General features: G+C 36.6%; 3 protein-coding genes across 4 annotated transcripts; all 3 read right to left on the bottom strand.

Annotated features, from left to right (window-relative positions):
• Positions 1 to 3,129: 3,129 nt before the first annotated feature.
• On the bottom strand, positions 3,130 to 7,723 carry dnal4b (dynein, axonemal, light chain 4b). 2 transcript variants are annotated; one of them, XM_048165920.1, is made up of 4 exons: positions 7,567 to 7,723; positions 7,027 to 7,107; positions 3,870 to 3,953; positions 3,130 to 3,775 (listed from the first exon to the last, which is right to left on the bottom strand). In XM_048165920.1, the coding sequence occupies exons 2-4, from the start codon at positions 7,096 to 7,098 to the stop codon at positions 3,611 to 3,613; spliced, it is 321 nt and encodes a 106-aa protein (XP_048021877.1). In that variant the 5' UTR covers positions 7,099 to 7,107; positions 7,567 to 7,723; the 3' UTR covers positions 3,130 to 3,610. The 2 variants fall into 2 exon arrangements, with proteins under 2 accessions (XP_048021877.1, XP_048021867.1); XM_048165910.1 differs by lacking the exon at positions 7,567 to 7,723 and adding an exon at positions 7,271 to 7,525.
• Positions 7,724 to 10,381: 2,658 nt separating this feature from the next.
• nptxrb (neuronal pentraxin receptor b) lies at positions 10,382 to 14,733 on the bottom strand. The gene is made up of 5 exons (XM_048165889.1): positions 13,799 to 14,733; positions 12,571 to 12,805; positions 12,240 to 12,481; positions 11,985 to 12,164; positions 10,382 to 11,510 (listed from the first exon to the last, which is right to left on the bottom strand). Exons 1-5 carry the CDS (start codon positions 14,489 to 14,491, stop codon positions 11,277 to 11,279), a joined length of 1,584 nt encoding a protein of 527 aa, XP_048021846.1. The 5' UTR covers positions 14,492 to 14,733; the 3' UTR covers positions 10,382 to 11,276.
• A 2,226-nt stretch (positions 14,734 to 16,959) lies between these two features.
• polr3f (polymerase (RNA) III (DNA directed) polypeptide F) lies at positions 16,960 to 23,324 on the bottom strand. Its single transcript, XM_048165846.1, has 10 exons — positions 23,242 to 23,324; positions 21,494 to 21,566; positions 20,802 to 20,919; positions 20,654 to 20,721; positions 20,363 to 20,430; positions 20,141 to 20,253; positions 19,909 to 20,052; positions 19,170 to 19,277; positions 18,892 to 19,083; positions 16,960 to 17,334 (listed from the first exon to the last, which is right to left on the bottom strand). The coding sequence occupies exons 2-10, from the start codon at positions 21,547 to 21,549 to the stop codon at positions 17,257 to 17,259; spliced, it is 945 nt and encodes a 314-aa protein (XP_048021803.1). The 5' UTR covers positions 21,550 to 21,566; positions 23,242 to 23,324; the 3' UTR covers positions 16,960 to 17,256.
• Positions 23,325 to 23,344: the final 20 nt, after the last annotated feature.

Genomic DNA, 23,344 nt, shown 5'->3' with positions numbered 1-23,344 from the left:
CTCAACATTTGAACCCATGCTCTTTAAAACCACTTCCATCCTTAATACATTCATAAACATTAAATAAATTAACTGCCTGGACGCAGGATGTGGTTTAGAGCAAAAGATCATGGTATTTTTCTCCACTGACTGCCATTTAAAAGCAGTGTTGGGGAAAGGAACTTTTAAAAATAATGTATTACAATTAGTTTGAAAAAGGAAATTACACATTGTACGAAGCCCCTAAAGGGATACAGTGACGGGAAAAAAATATGAGATTGGAAGAAAATAATATATTTCAACAGTGTTGGGGAAAGTTTCTTTTACAAGTAATGCATTACAATATTGTGTTACTCCTTAAAAAAAGTAACTAATTGTGTTACTTAGTTACCCGTTATGGAAAGTACAAAAAAGAAACACAAATGTGATGTTTATCTAAAGTCATTTTTGCTTATTAGTATGGCTGAATTGGATCATCAAATGTCAGCAGCAAAGACATTGGTTAATAAAGTGAGATTAAATACATAAAGTATATTTGTGTTATTTAACATTTAATTAATGCAAGAAAACGCAAAAGCATTGAAATACAGTGTTGGGGGTAATGCATTACAAATAATGCAAGTTACGTAATCAGATTACTTTTCCCAAGTAACTAGTAAAGTAACATTACTTCATTAGATCAGAGATGTGTGCGCTGTGAACATGATGTTCTAGAGTAAATGAGAGCATAGATTACTTGCTTACTTGCAAAAAAACAGATTCAGTATTCCTCAAAATGAATAAAAACAGTGAAATGCAAACTCAAGATATTATGCAAAAGTTCTCTCGCAATTACATAGTTGGGTAATTATATTGTATAAAATTTGCAGGTATCAGGGAGCCGCTATCAATATGCAAAGTATTGAAATCATTTTTGAATGTAGGCTCGCTTTTTACTTTCACTTTCAAATTTGTGATCTGTACACTGTATATAGGGAGCGTTGGTACTGACCACACATTTTGCAAGATAAGATATTTGTCAATAACGCTCATGATCTGTTGTGCAGCAAATCATCTAACATTGTCCTGTCAGTCATTTCTCCTTACTCTCTTCATGTGAGAAGTTAAATCTGATGTACTGCAATGTAACAGACTACCACAGCAAGCCTAACCATGTCCCTGTAGGGGCTCCGTAGAATGCATTACTCATTTTCAGTGCCTTTCCGAATTTGGATTAAGGCTTCGGGCATATCCCTATTTATAATATTGCGTTACTTGCTAAAAAAACTAATTGCGTTTTTTTAGTTACTTTTTATGGATAGTAATGCCATGTTATTTTTGCGTTACTTTTTCTCACCTGGGCTAGCTTGTTTGTGTTTCTTAATAACAAAATAAGTACTATTTTTATGAAATGGAAAGGCCCTTTACACCAAAAGTGAAATTGAATAAAGGCAGGAACACACCAAGCAGACGGTCGTCTGTCGGGCAGTTTTTATTCGTCAGCCGACTAAGTTCTCAGTGTGTTCCGCACTATCGGTTGAAGTTGGTCCTCATCGGCTTTTTTTCGGTCGATTCAACATGTTGAATCGGCGTCGGAGCTCGTCGGTCTGTCGGGCCATCTGATTATTCTGATTGGCTGTTCAGCTACTGCCACCTGCTGATACGGAAAGGCATCTCATCTTACGTAGGCGCAGAACGGACGTGCTACTTGGCAGTCGGCTGTCGAGCGTCAGTTTGGTGTGTCAAGCCAACGTTAGCCAACCCCACAGTCTGCTTCAGTTGCCACTAGTTCTTCGGTGTCGGCTTGGTGTGTTCCTGCCTTGAGACACAGGCTAAATGAAATGCAAAATTATACCTGTACAGTAGAGGGCGCAGCTCAAACACAAATGTGTTGCTTCCCTATAGTCATTTTTGATTATTAGTATGATTGAACTGGATCATCAAAGTTCAGCAGCAAAGACATTGGTTAATAAATTTAGATTAAAGGTCCCCTTTTTCGTGTTTTTTTGAAGCTTTGATTGTGTTTATAGTGTACAATATAACATGTGTTCATGTTTCGCGTGTAAAAAAACAGTATTTTTCACATAATTTACTACATATCTGTATACCGCTGTTTCCACTGTCATAAAAACGGGCTGATGACTTCCTTGTTCTATGAAGTCCCTCCTTCAGAAATACGTAACGAGTTCTGATTGTGCCAGCGGTTCCTGTGTTGTGATTGGACAGCAGCTTCTGCTCCATTTTTCAAGAATAATCTTTGTGCGAATCTGGCATTAAACTGATTGAGATTGAGGAAGCTGTCCTCAGCAAAATGTGCTGCACATAGTTTTACGTGTGGATTATAATGTTCGGGAACCGAGTTAAACATAAATTGTAACCATTGATCTCTAAGTACAGTGTCCCTGGGAAGGCCAAACAAAGGTGATTGGACTGCGGGATGAAAATAACAGCGTTTCGACAACATGGCGACAAACACACTCTACAAACGCAACTCTTGCTCTTCTCCGTGGGAGCGCAACAAGACCACGCCCCCTTTTTTTGTGTATTCCTGTGGGCGGAGGTTAGTCAAAAAACTGTTTTAGTGACGTCATTAAAGAAGGAAGTAGAGGGATGTAGTCCAAATTGGCCGTTCGATGTAGGCGACTTCTGTTAAATAAAATATCTCGCTTGGCATTGAACTTTGAGCTTTAAAATTTTACAGATTTTATTTATACTCTAACAACAACATTAGACACTAACTAAAGCTTGAAACATGGGATCACGAAGAACGGGACCTTTAAATAAAGTATATTTGTGTTATTTAACATATTTAATTATTGCAGGTTTGCAAAATAGCTTCCGTTTCACTGTTTTTATTCATATTGAGGAATACTGAATGTGTTTTTGTGCAAGTGAAATGAGTAAATGCATATTCACATTTAGTTACTTGTAATATATATTTTGACTTATATAACATCCATGGAACGTTTCCATTCCACAAAAGGTTCTTTATCGTGGAAAAGGTTCTTGAGATTTCTACAATGTTCTTCAATCTAAGAAAAACAACTGTTCACTGAAAGGTTCTTTGGGGAACCAAAAAAGTTCTTTAATGGCATATGCTACGAAAAACCTTCCTTTAGAACTCTATTTTTAAGAGTGCAAGATAAAAAGGTACAAAAAGGTACAAAAGAGTTTCTCTTCTAATGGGGTTTTATTACACAAGACAATGACATAATAGTCATTAATAAAAACAAATACACATTGCAGCTGTGCAAAATGTACAACCCTTATAAAATATCTGAAGTTTTAAAAACAGATCATACATATTCACATATTCATTAAAAAATAGCATTTTGTCTTATAAAAATACTTTATCCTTCAGAAAAAAAATTTAAGGGATAGAAATGATAAGCAGGACGAACAGAAAGGAGACAGATGGAGAAAAACAGTGGCAAAGATGGACAATAAAACCCACAGATGGCCTGCCAGCCAACTGTTAAAATGGAGATGAAAACATAAAATGCTACATTCAAAATAAAAAGTATAAAATGATGTACCCTGTTCATTAAGTTAAATAATCAAACAATAAAGAAACATATATACGTACTTGTGGCACATCCATTATTAAGTCAGAAAGCACATGAAAAGTGAGTTTTCCAGACAGTGTTTTGAGTTAGGAACACTTCCATACGCACACCGCCAAACTTCCACCGAAGAACATGTAAAGAAGGTTCTTCACTTCGTGCGTAATTTCAAAACCAAAGCCCTCGCCGATCACCACGTGCCAAGAGTTCCCAAACTTCTTATCCATCGACTCCTTAATCATTTTTGCAGCGCTCTGTTAAGAAAGAAAGAACCTTAAGAATAAAAAATCCCAAAGGAGATCTTATTAATATCTGATCTGCTTCTCCTAGATGGTAATGTGAGCTAACCTCATTATTAGTGGCAAACTTCTCGCACGCCGTAACGCAGAGCTCCATGGTCTCCACCCGCATCTCCTCAGACATATCTGTGTGCTGTGGAGGATATATATGTTGCGGGTCAATTTGACCCACATTGATATTTGGTGGTTTTGATGTTTGTCTTTAAGTTTTGTGACTTTTTTTGTCATTTAGGGTCATGAACATGCCTGCAGAGTGTCAAAACTCTGAAATGTTGTGGAATGTGCGTGCAAAATTTATGTTACAATTATGATGTTTGGGGGTCAATTTGACAGACACAAAAAAAACAACCATTTTTTGTTATGTCAGTTTCTCACATACTGTCTGAGGGTACTATTGAAATTAGAGCTGCATGATTCTGGATAAACTGAAATTTTCTTTTTTCTTTTTCAAGTATTAGAGATCACAAAAATGTTTAATTAATTTAAATTAATTCTTTAAAGGTTTAATAGACACAGGACGATCATTGTCATTTAGAAGTAAGATCACATGGGTGTTTGCATCGAGATCACGATATTTTAATGATTAATCATACAGCTCTAACTGACATTTACAATTATGCATTTGGCAGACGCTTTTATTCAAAGAAACGTACACTGTGTTAACAGCGTACATTTTTATAAGGTAATGCATGTTCAGTTTGCTGGGAATCAAACCTATGACCTTGGTGTTGCAATTGCTATGCTCTACTGTTTGAGTGTTTAAGTGTTTATTTATTTATTTTTTTAAATAGTAACATTACTGTTTATTTTGAAAGCTTGTATCCGACAGGAAATAAAAAAAGGTAACTAAGACTTTTTATCTCACAATTATCTCACCTTTTTTTATCAAAATTGTCTCTATCTTGCAATTCAAACTTTATGACACTCAATTGCAAGTTTATATCTCACAATTATAGAAAAAAAAAAATCAGAATTGCGAGTTTTTCCTAACAATTGCAAATTTTTATTTCACGATTCTGAAAATACTAAAAAAGAAAACAGGTAATTGTGACCTTTTATCTCGACTTTTTTGTCACAATTGCAATTTTATATCCCACAAATCTGATTTTTTCCCCCTCAGAATTGTGAGATATTAACTCACAATTGCAAGCTAAAGTAAGAATCGCAAGATATAAACTCACAATTCTGATCTGTGGCGGAAAGAAGCTTCCATAGTTTATATGTATATACACACACACACACACACACACACACATATATATATACATATATATATATATATATATAGAGAGAGAGAGAGAGAGAGAGATACAGTGCTCAGCTTAAATGAGTACACTCCCTTTGAAAAGTAAAATTTTAAACAATATCTCAATGAACACAAAAACAATTTCCAAAATGTTCACAAGACTAAGTTTAATATAATATCTGTTTAACTTATAACATGAAAGTAAGGTTAATAATATAACTTAGATTACACATTTTTCAGTTTTACTCAAATTAGGGTGATGCAAAAATGAGTACACCCCACAACAAAAACTACTACATCTAGTACTTTGTATGACCTCCATGATTTTTAATGACAGCACCAAGTCTTCTTGGCATGAAATGAACAAGTTGGCGACATTTTGCAACATCTATCTTTTTCCATTCTTCAAGAATGACCTCTTTTAGAGACTGGATGCTGGATGGAGAGTGATGCTCCACTTGTCTCTTCAGATTTCCCCATAGGTATTCGACTGGGTTCAGATCAGGAGCCACTGAATCACTTTCACCCTGTTCTTCTTCAGAAATCCAACAGTGGCCTTAGATGTGCGTTTAGGATCATTGTCATGTCAGAAAAGTGCACGACGACCAAGGGCACGGAGTGATGGTAGCATCTTCTCTTTCAGTATAGAGCAGTACATCTGTGAATTCATGATGCCATCAATGAAATGCAGCTCCCCGACACCAGCAGCACACATGCAGCTCCAGATATGGACACTGCCACCACCATGTTTCACTGTAGGCACCATGCTTTTTTCTTTGTATTCCTCACATTTGCGATACCATACAGTTTTGAGGCCATCAGTTCCAAACACATTTATCTTGGTCTCATCACTCCAGAGTATAGAGTCCCAGTAGTCTTCATCTTTGTCAGCATGGGTCCTGGCAAACTCAAGGCGGGCTTTTTTGTGCCTGGGCTTTAGGAGAGGCTTCTTTCGTGGACGGCACCAATGCATGCCATTCCTCTGCAGTGTATGCCGTATTGTGTCACAGGAAACAGTCACCCCAGTTTGGCTTTCTACTTCTTTAGATAACTGCAGTTAACTTGCATGCCGATTTTCTTCAACCCTTCTCATCAGAAGATGCTCCTTTCAAGGTGTTAACTTCCATGGACGACCTGGACGTCTCTGTGAGATGGTTGCAGTTCCATCTTTTTAAAAAATTTTTTTACACTTTTGCTACAGTATTCTGACTGATAAGTAAAGCTTTGCTGATCTTCTTGTAGCCTTCAACTTTCTGGTGTAAAGAAATTATTTTCTTTCTCAGGTCTTGTGACATTTCTCTTCCATGTGGTGCCATTGCTGACAGCATGAAATGGGAAGGGGTTTTAACACCCTTTTATAGTCAACTGTCTGCTGGACACCTGTGTAATGAATAATTAGACTCACCTGTGGTTGAATTCTTGTTGAATTAGACATTTGTAGTCTAAAATTTAGCTTTGCTCCAGAGACTTTCAGTGGGGTGTACTCATTTTTGCATCACCCTAATTTGAGTAAAACTGAAAATTTTGTTCTTTAAGTTATATTATTAACCTTACTTTCATGTTATATAACATATGTTATATAATACTTAGTCTTGACAACATTCTGGAAATTGTTTTTGTGTTCATTGAGATATTGTTTAAAATGTTACTTTTTTCAAAGGGACACATTTATGCTGAGCACCGTGTGTGTGTGTATATATATAAAACTAACTTTTGTTAGATGCTGTGATTAATTGTGATTAGTCAATCTGACAGCACTATTTATTGACTGATTGATTGATTGTAATTTTTGTAATGTGTAAGTATTAATATGAATGTTTTTTTCCAGCTTTTTGGTGGTTTTCAAAGTGTGATTTTTGGTGAATTGTATTTGACAAGCACCATAAAAATCATACCCAGAATCTGAGCCTAATACAATAAGATCATCAAAAATTTAAATCCATTCAACAACAGTTTTTACCCGTATGAGAGGAAAGCTGTGTAGTCTCTTATAGTCTGCCTCGTCCTTCTTGCCATCAACTGTCTCTGCCATGACGTTTAGCTGTAGATGAGGAGACATGAAATCAGAAATCAGATCTGATAAATCTAACATGGGTATGGGAAACTGTGAAATCATTAACACCATGGTACTTTGATATATGCCATAGTACAGCAAACGTAATTCAAAGAATACAATGACATTTCTATTATAGGGTGCATATTACCATGGCACATTGTCCAAACAGCGTTAATAACATAGTACTTTTTGATAATATAAATGTTATATAAAAGCATATTTTAAGGTGGTTACTAATAGTTGTGCATGCTCATAAAGCGATTATTAGCATTTCTTTGGAAAACGGACAGTATAATATCAGGAAACCTGCTAGCTTGTTAGCATTGTTCGCTAACTTGAATGGCTAGGTCTCGAGTTTTTATTTCCTTTAAGGTTTTTTCGCTACCTAAGTATTTAACGTTACATATAAACTAACGCGGGGGGTCTGAAGAGACATTTACGTACCGTAATGAAAGGAAACTCAAGTTCTATGTGCTTAAACCGACGTCGCTAGGGAGACATGTCCACCATAGCAACCACTCCTCCGCGTCAGCTGTGCGCGTAACCCCGCCTCCCGCAAAGTGTAGCTCGTCGTGATTCGTCCGTGGGCGTGTCGTTAATTCGTTCAGTCAAGAACACGTCAAGCATTTCTATGGTCATTTAGCAAGAACATTTTTTGATATTCATTATTTTGCAATATCTATTGGGACACACCATGGAGAATTCACATTAAAGAAGTATCCTAAAATACCACATATAGAATTTATACAGTTAAAAATGTAAAAAAAAAAAAATTGCATTTGTTTTATTAACATTGCATTTACTCAAGATTATTTTGGAAGGATTATTTTGAAAAAAAACTAGTGTATGATATATTTGTGTATTTAATGTGCTTTTTTTTTTCATTTGCAGATTGATATTTTGGAATGTAAAGATTATCAGCCTTCATTATGCAATTATTTATTTTATTAAAATACCAAATACATAATAGGCTTTGTATATAAATACTTAACTTTATACTAAAAAACTTTTGCAATAAACTTAAAATTAAAAAAAGCACTGAAAATGTAATGTTTGCTGTCTTGTGGCATTGAGTTTTAAACAACGGTCATTTCATTGGTGTATTCTGGAAAATTTTGCTTTAAATCATTCGCAGATCACATCTGTTATGTTTAAAGCCAGAGGTTGTGATTGTCTTTTCTTCCCTATTGTGATGTATATCTGAGTGAAACAGCTTCTCAAACAAGAAAAATGTAAGGTGGGACTTGATTTTTGTCCACCAGGTATTGGTTGGATAGCTGGAAGCCTGTGGTTTGCTATTTGTCGATCTCATGTGAGTGACAGGTTGTCCCGCCCTCGCGCCAGTAAACATTGCACCGGAGAAGAGATGAGCTGCAATGGGGAGGCATAATTATTTTGATTAAAGAATTGAATTAAAAAATGAATTAAAAAAATAATGATGTGCATGATAATTAATTTATAATAAATACTGCGATATTAGATTAAAAAAAACAAGAATAGTCAACTTTCTAGAGACTTTAAAATATACAATAATAATGTCTTATTGTTTTTTTAATAATTCACCCAAAAATTTATAATCTGTTATCATTTATTTGCCTTAATGTCATTCCAAATGTTAGGCTGCATATTGACAGCTTTTATCCACACAAGAAAATAAGGTTGTAGTTGTTGTTTTTTTTTTTTTGCAAAGCTCAGTATTTATGAGCAAAGACACCAGCTGTGTCATATCCCCATTTAACCCCACTTCATGATAAAAACTGCTGTCTAGCTGCTGCATTGGTCCCACACTACATTCATCTTTGTTGTTTTCGCTCTCACTTTTTACTGACCTGCATTAAGCTCTAGATACATCTGTGCACAGCTGGTGAGTTTGGCCCAGATTACTGTCACACTGATCTAAGACCTGTCTGCAAGAGTTTATATTTATGTGTATAGTTTATATATATATATATATAATTACCATTGTAATTGTTAATTCCCAATTTCAGTCAAATACGAGGCATGAAATGCTATGTGGTTAAAAGTTAATGACAGAGAAACGTTACAACACTGCATTAAAGCTCAAGTGTGTGATTTTAAATACTGAATACTCATCCCAATTTAGTATTCAGGGACAGCATTAAGCTAGCCATTTGTAGGTTTGGATATACAGTATGTAAATGCATTAGGATTTTGCGGCACAGCATTTGATCATCTAAAAGCTTTCCGTGAGTTTCTCAGACAGACCATGCTTTGATTCGTGGATTAGGGGATTTTCAGTTACTAGATAGATTTACAAATAAAAGCAGGGGGAGGGGATAATCTAACCTCTGATTTGAGCAAGAATATAAAAGGAAGTTAAGAATGGTACTTTATGAGAAGAGAAGAGAAGAGAAGAGAAGAGAAGAGAAGAGAAGAGAAGAGAAGAGAAGAGAAGAGAAGAGAAGAGAAGAGAAGAGGCTTGCAACAGATGGGAGTCCGGCTGTGCATTGAACACAGTGACATTTACAGCGCAAGAGCGTTACTACCAAGAAAAAGCGGCACTTTATGAATGTGTCTAACAAATGCTGCAGGGCAGATTTTGTACACCATCCTTGTAATTTTTTTATTTTATTTTTTTACGTGATTATGTTTTTTTGTAAGGATGCCCAGCTGGCTTATTTGTGATTATTAAACTTTGAACATATTTGAAAAGATTAAATTAATTGATACGGCAATTATAGAGATTGTACAGTGGAGGAAATGCACACAGAGAAAAAAAAAAACAGGTTGCTGGTGGTGGTGGGAGAGAAGCAGCAGGGGTCAGTGTGATGGAGGGGGTGATTAACATACATCTATAATTCAACAGCAGCAGCAGCATGAAGAGAGCGAAAGAGAGGATGAGAATGAGAATAAACAGGATTTGCACAGAATTGCATAGAAGAAGAAAAAACACTGATCCAATTATAATCTCATTGTGCATGTACAATATTATTTTTGTATATATTTTGTTTTGTTTTGGATTGTATAGTGGATAATAAATATAATTTACTCTTATAACAGTCATGATCAAATTTAGTCTGGTGATCATAAATTTTAGTGTGTTTTCAGACCATCTGGGTGTTTTGTGGTACAAAAGTCATAGATAGATAGATAGATAGATAGATAGATAGATAGATAGATAGATAGATAGATAGATAGATAGATAGAAGTGCATGTACACATACATAATTAGTTATCATTTTGTGTCCATCAGTGAAATAAACACATAGACAAGAAATCAAGACAATGCACTCTCATATTTATTTTCTTCACCTTTTTTAATATTTTCATCCACATTTGTCACAATATCATTGTAGATCCTTTGTGGTGCATATATGAAGAAGCACTACACTGACATTACAGCTGATCATCAACCAATAGCAAGAGTCAAATAAACAGACAGGCACTTCCCTAAGCATTCCTCTGTGATGGGGCAAGGAGGGCTTTAGGTACAATGCAATGGTAACACACGACAAGATGCTAAATACTGTTTTACATTCATATTTTCATAGTGTGTGGGCTGCACATCAGATCTTTAAAATTTAGTGTGACGTTTAAGATACTAAGCCTCAAATAACACATTTTGGTTAAAATATTTTTGGATCTCGCTGAACCCGTGAAAGAAAATACATTGCAGAGTAAGGACCCATTTCACCAGATGCCAAGATACAAAAATTTTAAGACATGTTATGATAAAGATAAGACGTTGTACACCTTTAAGTGCTGCCGGATGGAAATAACAGTGTATTACAAGGGAAGTGACCCTAAAAACAAGAAAGGAAAAGGCTGCTCTGGGAAAGAAGCGAAAGCTCAACTTTACACATATAATGAAACAGGAGCAAGACAAGTGCTGTGAGAATGAGCCACATCCATCTTATTAGAAAAACATTCTCTATATCTGAAGGGACCACTGTGTGGTAATGCTTTGAGAAGAAGGGCATGAAATATCACAAGCAACACGAGACGCAAACAGGCCTTTGGCAGCAGCTCTATCCGAACTAACACAACCAAACACACAGACAAATCCCTTCCCTGCAGAAACAAACACGTTCTATACATAGACCGGATCACGGCACAGCATACGGCGCACCTTTCAAGCCTTTTTTGTCTCGTTTACCACCTCCATAAAAAAAGGTATCAACCCATGGCCCCGTTCATTGCCGGGGATGGGAGCTCTGAACACAGGGGTCCACGGGGTCCTTGACGGCCCCACCAAACACGTCCACATCTCGGTCAGTCCAGGGTACCACGTTCCCCAGCCGTGGCGATTCTGGGCAAGCCGCCATAGCGGCCACTTCTGTTGGTGACAACACTCGGTCCCACAGGTTAAACAATGAAAGCTCCCCAACAAGAGCCTGGGATGCGTCAAACCTCCCACCAAGGGTGTCCTGCAGTGTAGCCAAGGAGAGCCGAAGGGTTATGCATCGAGGTAACACAAAGTTCCATGAAAAATAATGTGCAAAAATGGTACCTTTAAGGGACAACACCTTGTCAAAGGAGTAGTACCCTCAAAGGCACACCTTTGTACCTTAACGACCCCTGAAGGATGCAAACAGTGTCGAGGAAAAAATTGCAAAAATTGTACCTTAAGCTTGTCACTGGTGCAGTACACTTAAATGGACAACTTTGTACCTTATCTAACCCTAAAAGGTGCATATTAGTAGCTTAGTGTAGAAAAATGTACCCTTATTAGGGTATTACTATCAATCTTTTAGGGGTGCAAAGATGTCCTTTTAAGGGTACTGCCCCATTGACAAGCTGTTGCACCCCTAAAGGATACAATTTTTGCAATTTTTTCCGAGAGTGAAGGCACACCTTTGAGAGTCTTAATAGACTCTTCCAGAATTCACTGTCTTGCTCACCTGTTCCTGTCCCAATACCATGACGCCCCCGGATTTGATTGGGTGCCATGCGGACAACCCTTCACCCCGTCCTCTCAACTTTCCGCCTTGATATGCTTTCCAAACTCCATCCCGTAGGGTCCAACTCACGCATATATGCTGCCAGATGCCCTGGGGCAAAGACAGAGGCAGCTGTGCCACCTGTAAAGGGAACGGTAGAGTCTATCAACTGTATTGTGCAAGGTTGCTCCGAATGGAAGGTGTAGTGGGTCTTACCTTATCATTGATGAGTAGTTCTGCAGGATTATGAATGCCCTGCAACAGGACAATTTCATTGGGTTGTTCTGGTACAGCATAGGAAAATGGCGTCCCAATCCCACTCTCGGCAGGCTTGAGCCATAGACACACTGTGAAGGCGTACATCTCTGGAATATTCCGCCTGACAAGCCCATACATGTAGTTAGTCCGCACGGGGAAGGAAAGTTTATACCCTTGTGGGTAACTGTAATCTGTAAGACCTGAGAAGAAAAGATTAAGAGAAAGAGTTTAAAATGGAGAGGCAATTTCATCCCCTTTTCCCTGACTTTGACTCAACCCTCCTCCTTACTCTGTTCAAGCTCTGCGATACGCTCTTGAAGGGTATTGAGTCCCTGGTCGATGTGCTGGTGGTGGCTCTGGGTCTCTTTGCGGAGGTTCTTCCTCTCCTTCTCCAACAGTCTAATCTTCTTTTCCAGCTCTCCCTCCAGATCCTCCACAGGCCTGCCAGGTTCACCCACCACTACGCTCCCCAAAGTGCTCACAGTATGCTCAGTGTGGTTCATCACTGCAGGGCCTATTTCCAACTGAGAGATTATACAAGAAGTCATTATTGCAAAACATAATTTATTCTGTTCAGCATGTGTGTCTGATTATATTAGATTCATCTGCATTACAAGAACTCAAAAGAATGTTCTTGAATTAGACATACTTTTCACATTCAAGGAGAGATAGCGCTGATATCATCATTTTCAGTGAATAAAGACATAGATATCGTTCTGTTCCTCAAAAACCTATTATATGGTTTTAGAAGACTTGGAATATGCATGAGTTATACAAACTACATTTTTAATTTCTTATGGTTCTTTTACATCCTTGCAAAGAACACTTTTCACATTACATTCAAACAGTGTTATTTTAGTAGTATTTATATATGATCACAGTATTTATTAATAATTTGAAATAGCTTATATTTTAAGTTTTTATTTAAATTTAACTTTTTGTAATTTAATGTTTTTGTCATTTTTATAGTTTATTTTTTTAAATATTTCTATTTAACTTTAAATTAATTTTTCTATTCCAGTTTTAATTTAAATGTTTTTTGTACTTCAACTTCGAATTATTTTATTTCAGTCAAGCTTTTCCATAAAATATTAATTTATTATTTTATTCCAGCTTTATTTCAATTAACAAAAACGATTTTTAATAGGCTAGTTTTAGTTAACAATAACAACTCTGATCCTTAAGTCTATATCACAACATCTACAATTCAGGTGTGATGGGGACAATGTTCCAGCTAGCTGAGAACCTGTACTATTCTCTTCTCCCTCATGATTTATGTATATGCCTTTCTACCCAGGAGATGAACAAGATGGAGGGGAAATGAATCACCTACTAGGTGAGAAAGACAAACAGAGACATATACTGCAACATCTGTGACTCTCTGAGTTCTCCCCAAAATCCACAACTCTTTAACATTTTGATGCATGTTTGCTTACAAGTTTCCCCTCTGAAAATTCTTTTTCAGACTGAGAATTGTACTGTCAAGTCGTAAAGTGTTTATTATTAATAAAACCAACCTCCAACTTCTCTATGCGATCTTTGAGCTGAAGAATCGCTCTCTCTAGTTCCTCCACAGCCCGCGCCGTCTGCAGCTGCACCGCAACCGAGCTGCTCACATCATCCCCGGCCATGTGGCGCCGGTTGCTCGCCCATACTCCCATACTCCGCTCGTGCAGACTCCTTTCCTCCAGTCCGTTCTCACACTCTGAGAGCTTCCCGGTGAGCTCAGTGATGGTCCTCTGATCCATGAGGATTTGATCGTTTTGTTGCATGACGATCTGTCGGAGCTCCTCGGCAGTGGTGCGAAGGCTCCAGTCCTCCTCGTCGGCAAAAGGGTCATCGGCTTGTTGTCTCAGATCTCTTGATTTGCAATCACTGATGGGAACAGGGGTACAAATGAGTCGATTGAGGGTGAACTGTTTGGGACTTGGCCCAGTCACGTCCCCAGTACTCAATTCATTGAGCGACGGCATCTCCAGGCCGATGTCCAATCCACCTCCTTCATAAGATTCAGCACCATGGAGAGCTCCGAGCGGGCCGGCGTGCGCCACGGATCCAGGCAGCGGCTCCAGGAGCGAGAGCGAGCGGTTGTCGGAAAGCGCCTGGGGCGCGGCGACCGATGATCGCGAATACACGCTGGCGATGATGCAGATGACCGCGCCAAGAAAAGCCAGGAGGCCGGCGGAGACTAAAACCACGACGAACTTCATTGCGTCAATTGAGATTTTCAGTAAAACGCTAGATGTAGTTTTGTGATTGTTTAATAATTACTAAACAAATTGAAACGATTTAGCATTCAGCTTTCCTTATCAGAAGCAGGTCTGGATGAAGTGAAGGTCGATCGCATCGGCTGTTTTTCCTCCGCTCTCAGCAGATGATGCTGTGCCTCCTCCTCTCGTGTTGCTAAGCGCCCCCTTGGCCGGTTACTATGGCTACTGCGCGCGAGAGAGGGCGGTGAGAGACTATGATAAAAATGCGTGATGTGTCACATTGATGTAAACACCTTTTGGTCTCTTCATCATCTATGAATAGGCTACTCTGGTAGAACATGGGAACAGACTGAGATACTGAAAATGCAATTTAGAGCATTAACATTGTTACCAAATGTTATGATTTTTCAGACAGAGGTTTTCTTGATCTGGGAGCATTTCATAATGAATCTGATTTGTAAAATGCAGTTATTTCCTCTTGTTTTTTGTTATTTCCTCAGTGTGCAGCATTAAACAGTGACGCTCCTGTGTTAAAAAAAAAACTTTTATCAGCTACGGAAATTACAGTTTTGCCCTTTAAGCTCATTCAAACAGATCATCAGATGTGTAAACATTCCCTAAAAGAGGGCTCCACAACCTTTTTCTAGTCCCACACTAGTGCAGGTTGGTTATTCTAATGTGGGACAGCTCGATTTGTGATGGAGCACAGATAAAACGTTTTACTCTCAGTATATGTAACATACTGAAAAATGCATGTTATGTATGTGTGGTATTTTTAACATAAGCAAGATTTTGGGATAAAATGTATTTATACCTTTTAAGTTTACTGACTATATACCATTTAAAGGTTTGGGGCTGGCAAGATCTTTAATCTTTTTGAAAGAAGTCTCTTCTGCTCACTAAGACTGCATTTATGTGATCAAAAATACAGCGAAGACAGAAATATTGCGAAATATTATAAAAGTTTTCTATTTGAATATATTTTAAATTGTAATTTATTCCTGTGGTTAAAGCTGAATTTTCAGCATCATTACTCCAGTCTTCAGTGTCACATGATCCAAAATCATTCTAATATGTTGATTTGATGCTCAATAAATATTTCTTATTATTATCAATGTTGAAAACAGTTGTGCCGCTTAATATTTTTGTGGAAACCATAACACAACTTCTATATATATATAAAGCTTCAAAAGAATAGCATTTATTTGCAAAACTCATTTCTACCCATTGTGGAGCCCTAGATGAGACTTATCTGGTTCCAATAATTAACCCAAGGGGGAAGACCCCTATCAGCCCCAAATGGGTGAAACATTGGTTATCCATTTGGGCCACGATGGAACCCATCAAGTGCCCATTATCCACCCATCTGGGCTAACCCATGGAAACTGAAGACAAAATTAGCTGGGTCCCAGTAGGTTAGCCCAAGTAGGCCCCAAATATCAGCCCAAGTGCAACCCCTTTGGGCCCCATATGGGCGTGCTGGCTGGGTTGTAACAATGAAAATGTCTTTACGGTGACTCTTGATCAATTTAATGCATCCTTGCTGAATAAATGTATTAATTTATTTCAAAATACAATAGTGTATGCGTGTATTTATATATAATATAAACACAAGATATTGAGTAACTTACATTTTAAGACACAATATTGCCAACTTCAGATATAGTTTTGTAACCGTGGAAAGTGGAAGTGAGTCTATCAGTGACCACTTTACGCGGCTAACTTGTCTGTAGAGCTTAAACTTCCCTTCACGACTTCCCTCCCCAATGACCTACGCCCACTCGTCCCCTAAGTGCACCCTTTCCTCTTTGCCCTGCATTAAGCCGGCTGCCCTCACGAGCACATGAATACACAGAATATATAAACTATATAACCAAATGCATTTTTGTCATTAAGTTGTGACTACTTTTTTATACACTAAATACAACTTAAATAATCATAGCATTATTACTCATTACTCATTTGGAAACAATGTGGTGAAAGGGCAGTATTTAAGGGGGTGGAGGGGAATGAACAGAATGTTTAGAATCATTCATACTCAAACATACCAGTAAAGAAAACTAACTCATCCAAATATGTAAAATAAAGAGTCCCAAAAATAATATAAAATGTGGAAATAATTAAAAATGATCAAGTAAGCAAATTACACTGTGTATACATAAGCTTTGGTGATTTTTTTTAAAGCAACATGTTAACCATGAGTTTACAATGCCAGAAAAATGTTTACAATTACCGAAAATGTGAAATTATGTAATATAATATAGTGCTAAATTATAAAATTAAACATTTTGCTTTCTGTATTTTTTGTGCAATTTTTTAAACCACAAATTCAACTTATTTCTCAGTCTTTTTTTACATAAAATTTGTCTTATAAAAACATAAGTGTCATTAACAATCTGCTAAAATATGAATGCAGTGCATTGTAATGATAGGAGGAGGTGCACAAACACACAGCCCAATACATTGACTACCCATCAACAAATATGAAACCTTTATTTATTGATGTGGTTGAGGTATATCTTTAAAGACATATCTATGGGTGAAAAAAAAGAACAAACCATTACCAAAAAAGAAAAAATTACATCAGTCTTTTTATGACTCCAATTGTAAGCTGCTTCTTATTCACTCAGTGTAGTTCTGCTTGTGTCATTAAAGCCATTAATGTTTAATGTTCAGTATAAATAAAAGAAATCTTCATCTGCATCAGATCGCTGCATGAAAAATACTTTCTCCACAGAGAAAAACAAAGTCATCCGCTTGGCTGGTCAGAAGTCCAGCCACTCAACCATGTAAACACAGTTAGATGGAGAGATTTCGCCCCCTTCATGACAGTCATCAAACACCTAGAAGACAAAGAGTTAACTTAGCAAATTAAAACACGTGATGTAATCAACTAAAACAATTTTAATGCTTTATTATTATTATTTAATTATTTATTATTTAATTATTTATTATTATTAGGGCTGTCAAGCAATTAAAATTATTGATCTAATTAATTACATGTGTTATTTAATTAATCTAAATCAATTGCAAATCAAATTTGGCCAAGAAACTGCCCCCAAAAGATCATTTAAATTCCTTATTGTGTTAAATGAGAAAAGCATCAAAAAGATTAAATTCGTTGATTCAACAAGGAATTTACTACACAAACTTTTAGGCTACAACAGCCATGATTTTTTTCAGAAGCTGCATCAGAATTGGTATTTAGATACTGTATATTTATGAACGAAGGCCTTATAGGTTTGGAACGACAGTGTACAGAGTACTTAATGACATACTTAAGGACATTTTTGCACTAATATCTTGAATTTTAGAAACATTCTAATTGCATTCTATAGCCTCCATCACAAAGTGAGTTGTTGCCCTGCATCATGTTCATCACCAATCAACTGTATGCAATATAAAGATGATCTACATAGGGATGGGGTGGGCGTTAAAATCATTTTAACATAATATTTATTCCATAACCTATTAAAGGATTAGTCCACTTTTAAATAAACTTTTCCTGATAATTTACTCACCCCCATGTCATCCAAGATGTCCATGTCTTTCTTTCTTCAGTCGAAAAGAAATTAAAGTTTTTGATGAAAACATTCCAGGATTATTCTCCTTTTAGTAGACTTGAATGGTCACCAAACAGTTGAGGGTCAAAATTAGTTTCATTGCAGCTTCAAATTGTTCAAAACGATCCCAGATGAGAGATAAGGGTCTTATCTAGTGAAACCTCATTTTCTGAAAAAAAAATTGAAAATTATATAAGTTTTAACCAGAAATGCTCATCTTGAACTAGCTCTCTTCTTCTTCTCTATTTGAATTCCAGCAGTGTAGACACTGCTAAGTGTATTACTGCCCTCCACAGGCCAAAGTTTGAACTAATTTTTATATGCAATATGCTAGTTCAACAGTATATAAAAATTAGTTCAAACTTTGGCCTGTGGAGGGCAGTAATACACTTAGCAGTGTCTACACTGCTGGAATTCAAATAGAGAAGAAGAAGAAGAGAGCTAGTTCAAGATGAGCATTTAAGGTTAAAACGTAAATAATTTTAAATTTTTTCAGAAAATGAGCGCTGGTTTCACTAGATAAGACCCTTATTTCTCATCTGGGATCGTGTTGAACAATTTGAAGCTGCAGTGAAACTAATTTTGACCTTCAACTGTTTGGTGCCCATTGAAGTCTACTATAAGGAGAATAATCCTGGAATGTTTTCATCAAAAACTTTAATTTCTTTTCGACTGAAGAAAGAAAGACATGGACATCTTGGATGACATGGGGGTGAGTAAATTATCAGGAAAAGTTTATTTAAAAGTGGACTAATCCTTTAAGTTAGTGTGTTAAATCTACAGCCCTAGTTTTTATTGAATTCAGACTTGAGATTCCTCTAAATATATAAACGTTACCGGACACAGTCCACATGGTGTTTTGACCAGGCCTGTGGGTTGAATAATGGGATTCACTCCCCTGTAGAGCTTCATCTGTCCATCGACACTCCCCACCGTCCCCTCTTTAGCAGCGATTATAGTCATCTCCACTTTGCCGTCAAAGATCAGTGTGTTTAGGATGGTCTCAATGTCCTCCATGGACAGATCTACCTGCACACAGGAACATAATGATATTAAAAACCTGTTCAGTTCACGTTTAATTACTCTGAATTATTAAAGATATTATTCCCACTCACTTTGCTAATGCCGAGCTCACAGATGTACTTCCACACTTCATGAGACGTGGCAAATGAGCTGTTTCTTTGCACCATGGGGCTCTGCTTACTGTCTCTTGCTGCTTCAGCCTAAAAACAAACACATTTCTATTAACTCTTTCCACATCGTTGACAGAATTTTCCATCATTTATGACACTACACTTCCCACCATTGACAGAATTTTTCCTTAATTTTTCCTTCAGTTATGACAACACTTCCCCCCCCATTGACGAAAATTTTCCATCCTTTACGTCACAACACTTCCCCACAATTTACAGAATTATCCGTCATTTATGTCACAACACTTCCCCACAATTTACAGAATTTTCTATCATTTACAACATAACACTTCCCAACATCTATGGAATTTTTCCTTCAGTTACGACATAATGCTTTCCTGCTATTGACAGAATTTTTCTTCATTTACGTCAGACCACTTCACCGCCATCGATGGAATTTCCCGTAATTTGCGACACAATGCTTCTCCACCATTTAAGTAATTTTCTGTCATTTACAACCCAATGCTTTCCCACCATTGACGAATTTTATGGCAATTCAAGTTTTCACTGTTATACAGTAGGGGGCGCTATTACACATCTTTTGAAATAGTATAGATTTTTTTTTTTTTTTTTTAAATGCTGGCAGGAAAAGCATTAAATTCAGAGTGTTAAACTTTCAAGATTTCAAGATTAGGAAGAATAAGAAATATTACAATCTAACCTTACTTTGCAGGAACTTAAAGCACTGTTGGTTGAGAACCTCAACAAACTCGGACTCAAAATCTTGATCGCTATACCAGGCGCCTCCTGTCACAGATCGGTCCGGCTGCAGGTTGTACAGCATGTAGACCTTCTTCTTAGAGGCCTGGATGGGACAAATCCAAGACTCTTCACTAGGTCTAAGGCAAATTAAACATTTTAAATGTCTAAATAATGTTTAGAGATCAACTCACAGCAACAGACTTCACCGCTTTGATGAGTTTCTTACTCTCAAGATTTTTGAGGATTTTATTGATTTCTGTGAGTGGAAGGTTACTCTTGTATCTGATGTCTCTGCTCCAAATTCCTTTAGAAAGCAAAAAAAGCAATTAAAAATAAGTGAATCAATATCGACCAGTTGCTTAATAAACAACGCTAAACACAAACAATAAAAAAAAAAAAAAAATGCAGATTACCTTTATTCCCAGCATCCTCTATGATTTGGTAAACTAGTTTTTCTTGGTTATCAGAGCCTTTTACTTTACTGTGAAAAAATAAATACATTAATTTTACATAATGAAATTTAAAATGAATTTTTATGCCTTTTATTTTTATTAAATTGCACATATTTGCAAATATATTCAGTTTGTGTTTAGATATATATAGTGAAAATTAATAAAAAAATAAATAAAAATAATTTATATATATATATATATATATATAATTCAGCAAATTAAGATGATATGCTTGCATTTAAGGAGTCATACCTTGCAGACTGAAGATCTTTAAGCCTGTATAAAAGGCCATTGCTGTTTCTGAGCAAGTCTAATTGACCCTGAGAACAAAAATGAAGAAAGACACATGAGTATAAAGAACAGATACACATGTTTCACACACTCATCTCAATCATCTCACCACAGACAGCAGTCTGTTGATGGCCGTGGCCCGCTGCTGCGCTTCAACATGCGGCATGTCATTCTGGATGACCTGGTCTGTGATTCCTTGTGGAAACTGCTGACACAGCTCTTTTATCCTTTAACAGAGGAAAAATAAGATACTTGAGCAATATCAACTACATTTCCCAATATTCTCTGTGCAGCACGACAAAAACACATTCCTTTGCTCTTAATAATGTTCAAAGTGATAAAAAAAAAAAAAACTATCTTCCTGTTTCAGTTTGTGCAAAATGAAAGATCAAAACTGAACATTTAATTCAGACCAAAATCAGTTAAACGCACGTAACTGACGTAATTACGTTTTCCGAACTTCAACGCAGAAAACTATGCAATGGGAAGACATTTAGATGTATATCACAATGATTTTCATCTAAAAATAATGATAAAGCATTAAAGCATAAAGCGTACGTTACTAAAAAAGCAAAAAGTTCTCAACATTAGAAACATTCACATCTTATTTCCATGACGCTCATCTTCTGGTTCGAAGCTTGGTTCGTTTTACCATAACCTCAAGTACTTACAATACACAAAGACTACAAAATAACTTTGATGTTAACTTTAATTGCGTCTGAAATCCATCTACACGTTGTCAAATGTTGTTAACAGGCCAAGACTCGCATGGGTAAGGATGTTAAACTGCGCCGAACTCACCGATTCTCGATGTCTACAGGATCCGTTGACTCTTTTTTGACTTTAACTTCTGTCATTGCTCATGAGAAAGGAACTGATTGAGGAGAAAGTCAAATGTCAATAATAATACATTCAAATATCACTGTGAAGTTAAGGTGAAACGCTCGGCTGTAGAAAATCAACATGCACTCATGTCTTGCGGTAGGCGGGGACTGTTGCCAGGGGTTGCCAGATCGCGGAAAATAAACATGCAGCCGGGTTACCACACACTAACACAAATTAGCGACTCTCCTCAACTAAATAAGAGAAAATAATCAATTTTATTATGAAACCAGGCTTTTTCTGGAAGTAAGCCAATAAATCTCACAAACGCGACTTACATTATTTATAACAAAAACAAGCGCAAAGTCGCAAATAAAATGAAGACATGGCAACACAGGCTGGCAGATTACAAACCAACTAAAAGGTTCATATCGCCACCTACTGTGCTGGAGAGCACGAGATGAATTCATATAAACATATGTCATTTATTCATTCGGCATCATAGATTTTGTTGTTGTTGTTTTACTGTTTGGTATTCTCCTACTAATATGCATTTTAAATATAACTGAACCATATCAATAAATATAGTTTTTCATAGTTGTTAGGTTGTCTTTTGCAGGAGGTTTCAATCTTTTAGATGCTATGGACACCCAAATTATGATCATCCATTCATCCTAGTGCAAGTGACCCCATCCTAAAATTTTAAAGACATATATTTAGTTTCCTGTATATTGTGAAAATATAATAATCTAAATATTATTTGGAAAATATGTCGTTTCTATTAAGTTCATTAGGCCTATTACACTTTTTCTACTTATTATAGCATTGTTTGGTTAGATGTATGATTTATTTGTGCATTTATTTACATTTTTCTCTTATTTTGATCGCATTTTTATATATCATTTTTATTCATTTATTTCATTTATTACAGCAATGGTACTTCCTCTCTCAAGATCCATAAAGCTACTAAAAACATATTTTAATCAGTTCATGTGAGTACAGTGGTTCTACCTTAATATTATAAAGCGATGAGAATATTTTTTTGTGCACCAAAAAACAAAAAAAATGACTTTTTAACAATATCTAGTGATGGCCGATTTCATAACACTGCTTCATGAAGCTTCGGAGCTTTACGAATTGAATCAGTGAATCGGAGCGCCAAAGTCACGTGATTTCAGCAGTTTGATACGCGATCCGAATCACTGATTCGACTCAAAAGATTCATAACGCTCTGAAGCAGTGTTTTGAAATTGGCCATCACTAGATATTGTTGAAAAGTCGTTTTGGGGTTTTTTGGCACACAAGAAATATCCTCATCACTTTATAATATTATTATTGAACAACTGTACTCACATGAATTGATTTAAATATGTTTTTAGTACATTAATGGATCTTGAGAGAGGAAGTGTCATTGCTGTCTATGCAGGCCTCACTGAGCCATCAGATTTCAACAAAAATATCTTAATTTGTGTTCTGAAGATGAACGAAGGTCTTACGGGTGTAGAACGACATGAGGGTGAGTAATAAATGACATTATATTCATTTTTGGGTGAACTAACCCTTTTATGCTGTTTTAGGACCCCCTAGCACTTGTGGCCCTCTGGTTTTCCCCGGACCCCAATTAAAAAAACTCATAACAGAAAACACAGAAGAAATGTATGTAAACTGTCTGAAGAGAATTTCTCTCCATCCAAAACTAATAAGCATTGGTTATTTCACAGACATACCTCAAGAAGTTCAGTAGCTGAGGAGAATTCATTATTTTTTCACGCGTTTCCCATTTTTATATGACGCAATATGAATGGACTGTATCACAAGTGCTGAGTCCCT

Source organism: Megalobrama amblycephala, linkage group LG2, assembly GCF_018812025.1.
Source record: "Megalobrama amblycephala isolate DHTTF-2021 linkage group LG2, ASM1881202v1, whole genome shotgun sequence".
NCBI lineage: Eukaryota > Metazoa > Chordata > Actinopteri > Cypriniformes > Xenocyprididae > Megalobrama > Megalobrama amblycephala.
The sequence above is the reverse complement of the archived record's forward strand: the minus strand, read 5'-3'. Positions and strand labels throughout refer to the sequence as shown.

Bases quoted from the DNA above. Each gene is read 5' to 3' on its own strand.
- dnal4b (XM_048165910.1), bottom strand. From the start codon at position 7,303: ATGTTATTAACGCTGTTTGGACAATGTGCCATG. The intron at 3,954-7,026 runs GTAAAAACTGTT...TATCCTCCACAG, and splicing joins ACAGCTTTCCTCTCATACGG to CACACAGATATGTCTGAGGA. The intron at 3,776-3,869 runs GTTAGCTCACAT...CTTTCTTAACAG, and splicing joins AGTTTGCCACTAATAATGAG to AGCGCTGCAAAAATGATTAA.
- nptxrb (XM_048165889.1), bottom strand. From the start codon at position 14,491: ATGAAGTTCGTCGTGGTTTTAGTCTCCGCCGGCCTCCTGGCTTTTCTT. The intron at 12,806-13,798 runs GTTGGTTTTATT...ATAATCTCTCAG, and splicing joins ATCGCATAGAGAAGTTGGAG to TTGGAAATAGGCCCTGCAGT. The intron at 12,482-12,570 runs GTAAGGAGGAGG...TTTTCTTCTCAG, and splicing joins TATCGCAGAGCTTGAACAGA to GTCTTACAGATTACAGTTAC.
- polr3f (XM_048165846.1), bottom strand. From the start codon at position 21,549: ATGACAGAAGTTAAAGTCAAAAAAGAGTCAACGGATCCTGTAGACATC. The intron at 20,920-21,493 runs GTGAGTTCGGCG...CCTCTGTTAAAG, and splicing joins CCTGTAGACATCGAGAATCG to GATAAAAGAGCTGTGTCAGC. The intron at 17,335-18,891 runs GTAACGTTTATA...TTTGTCTTCTAG, and splicing joins CACCATGTGGACTGTGTCCG to GTGTTTGATGACTGTCATGA.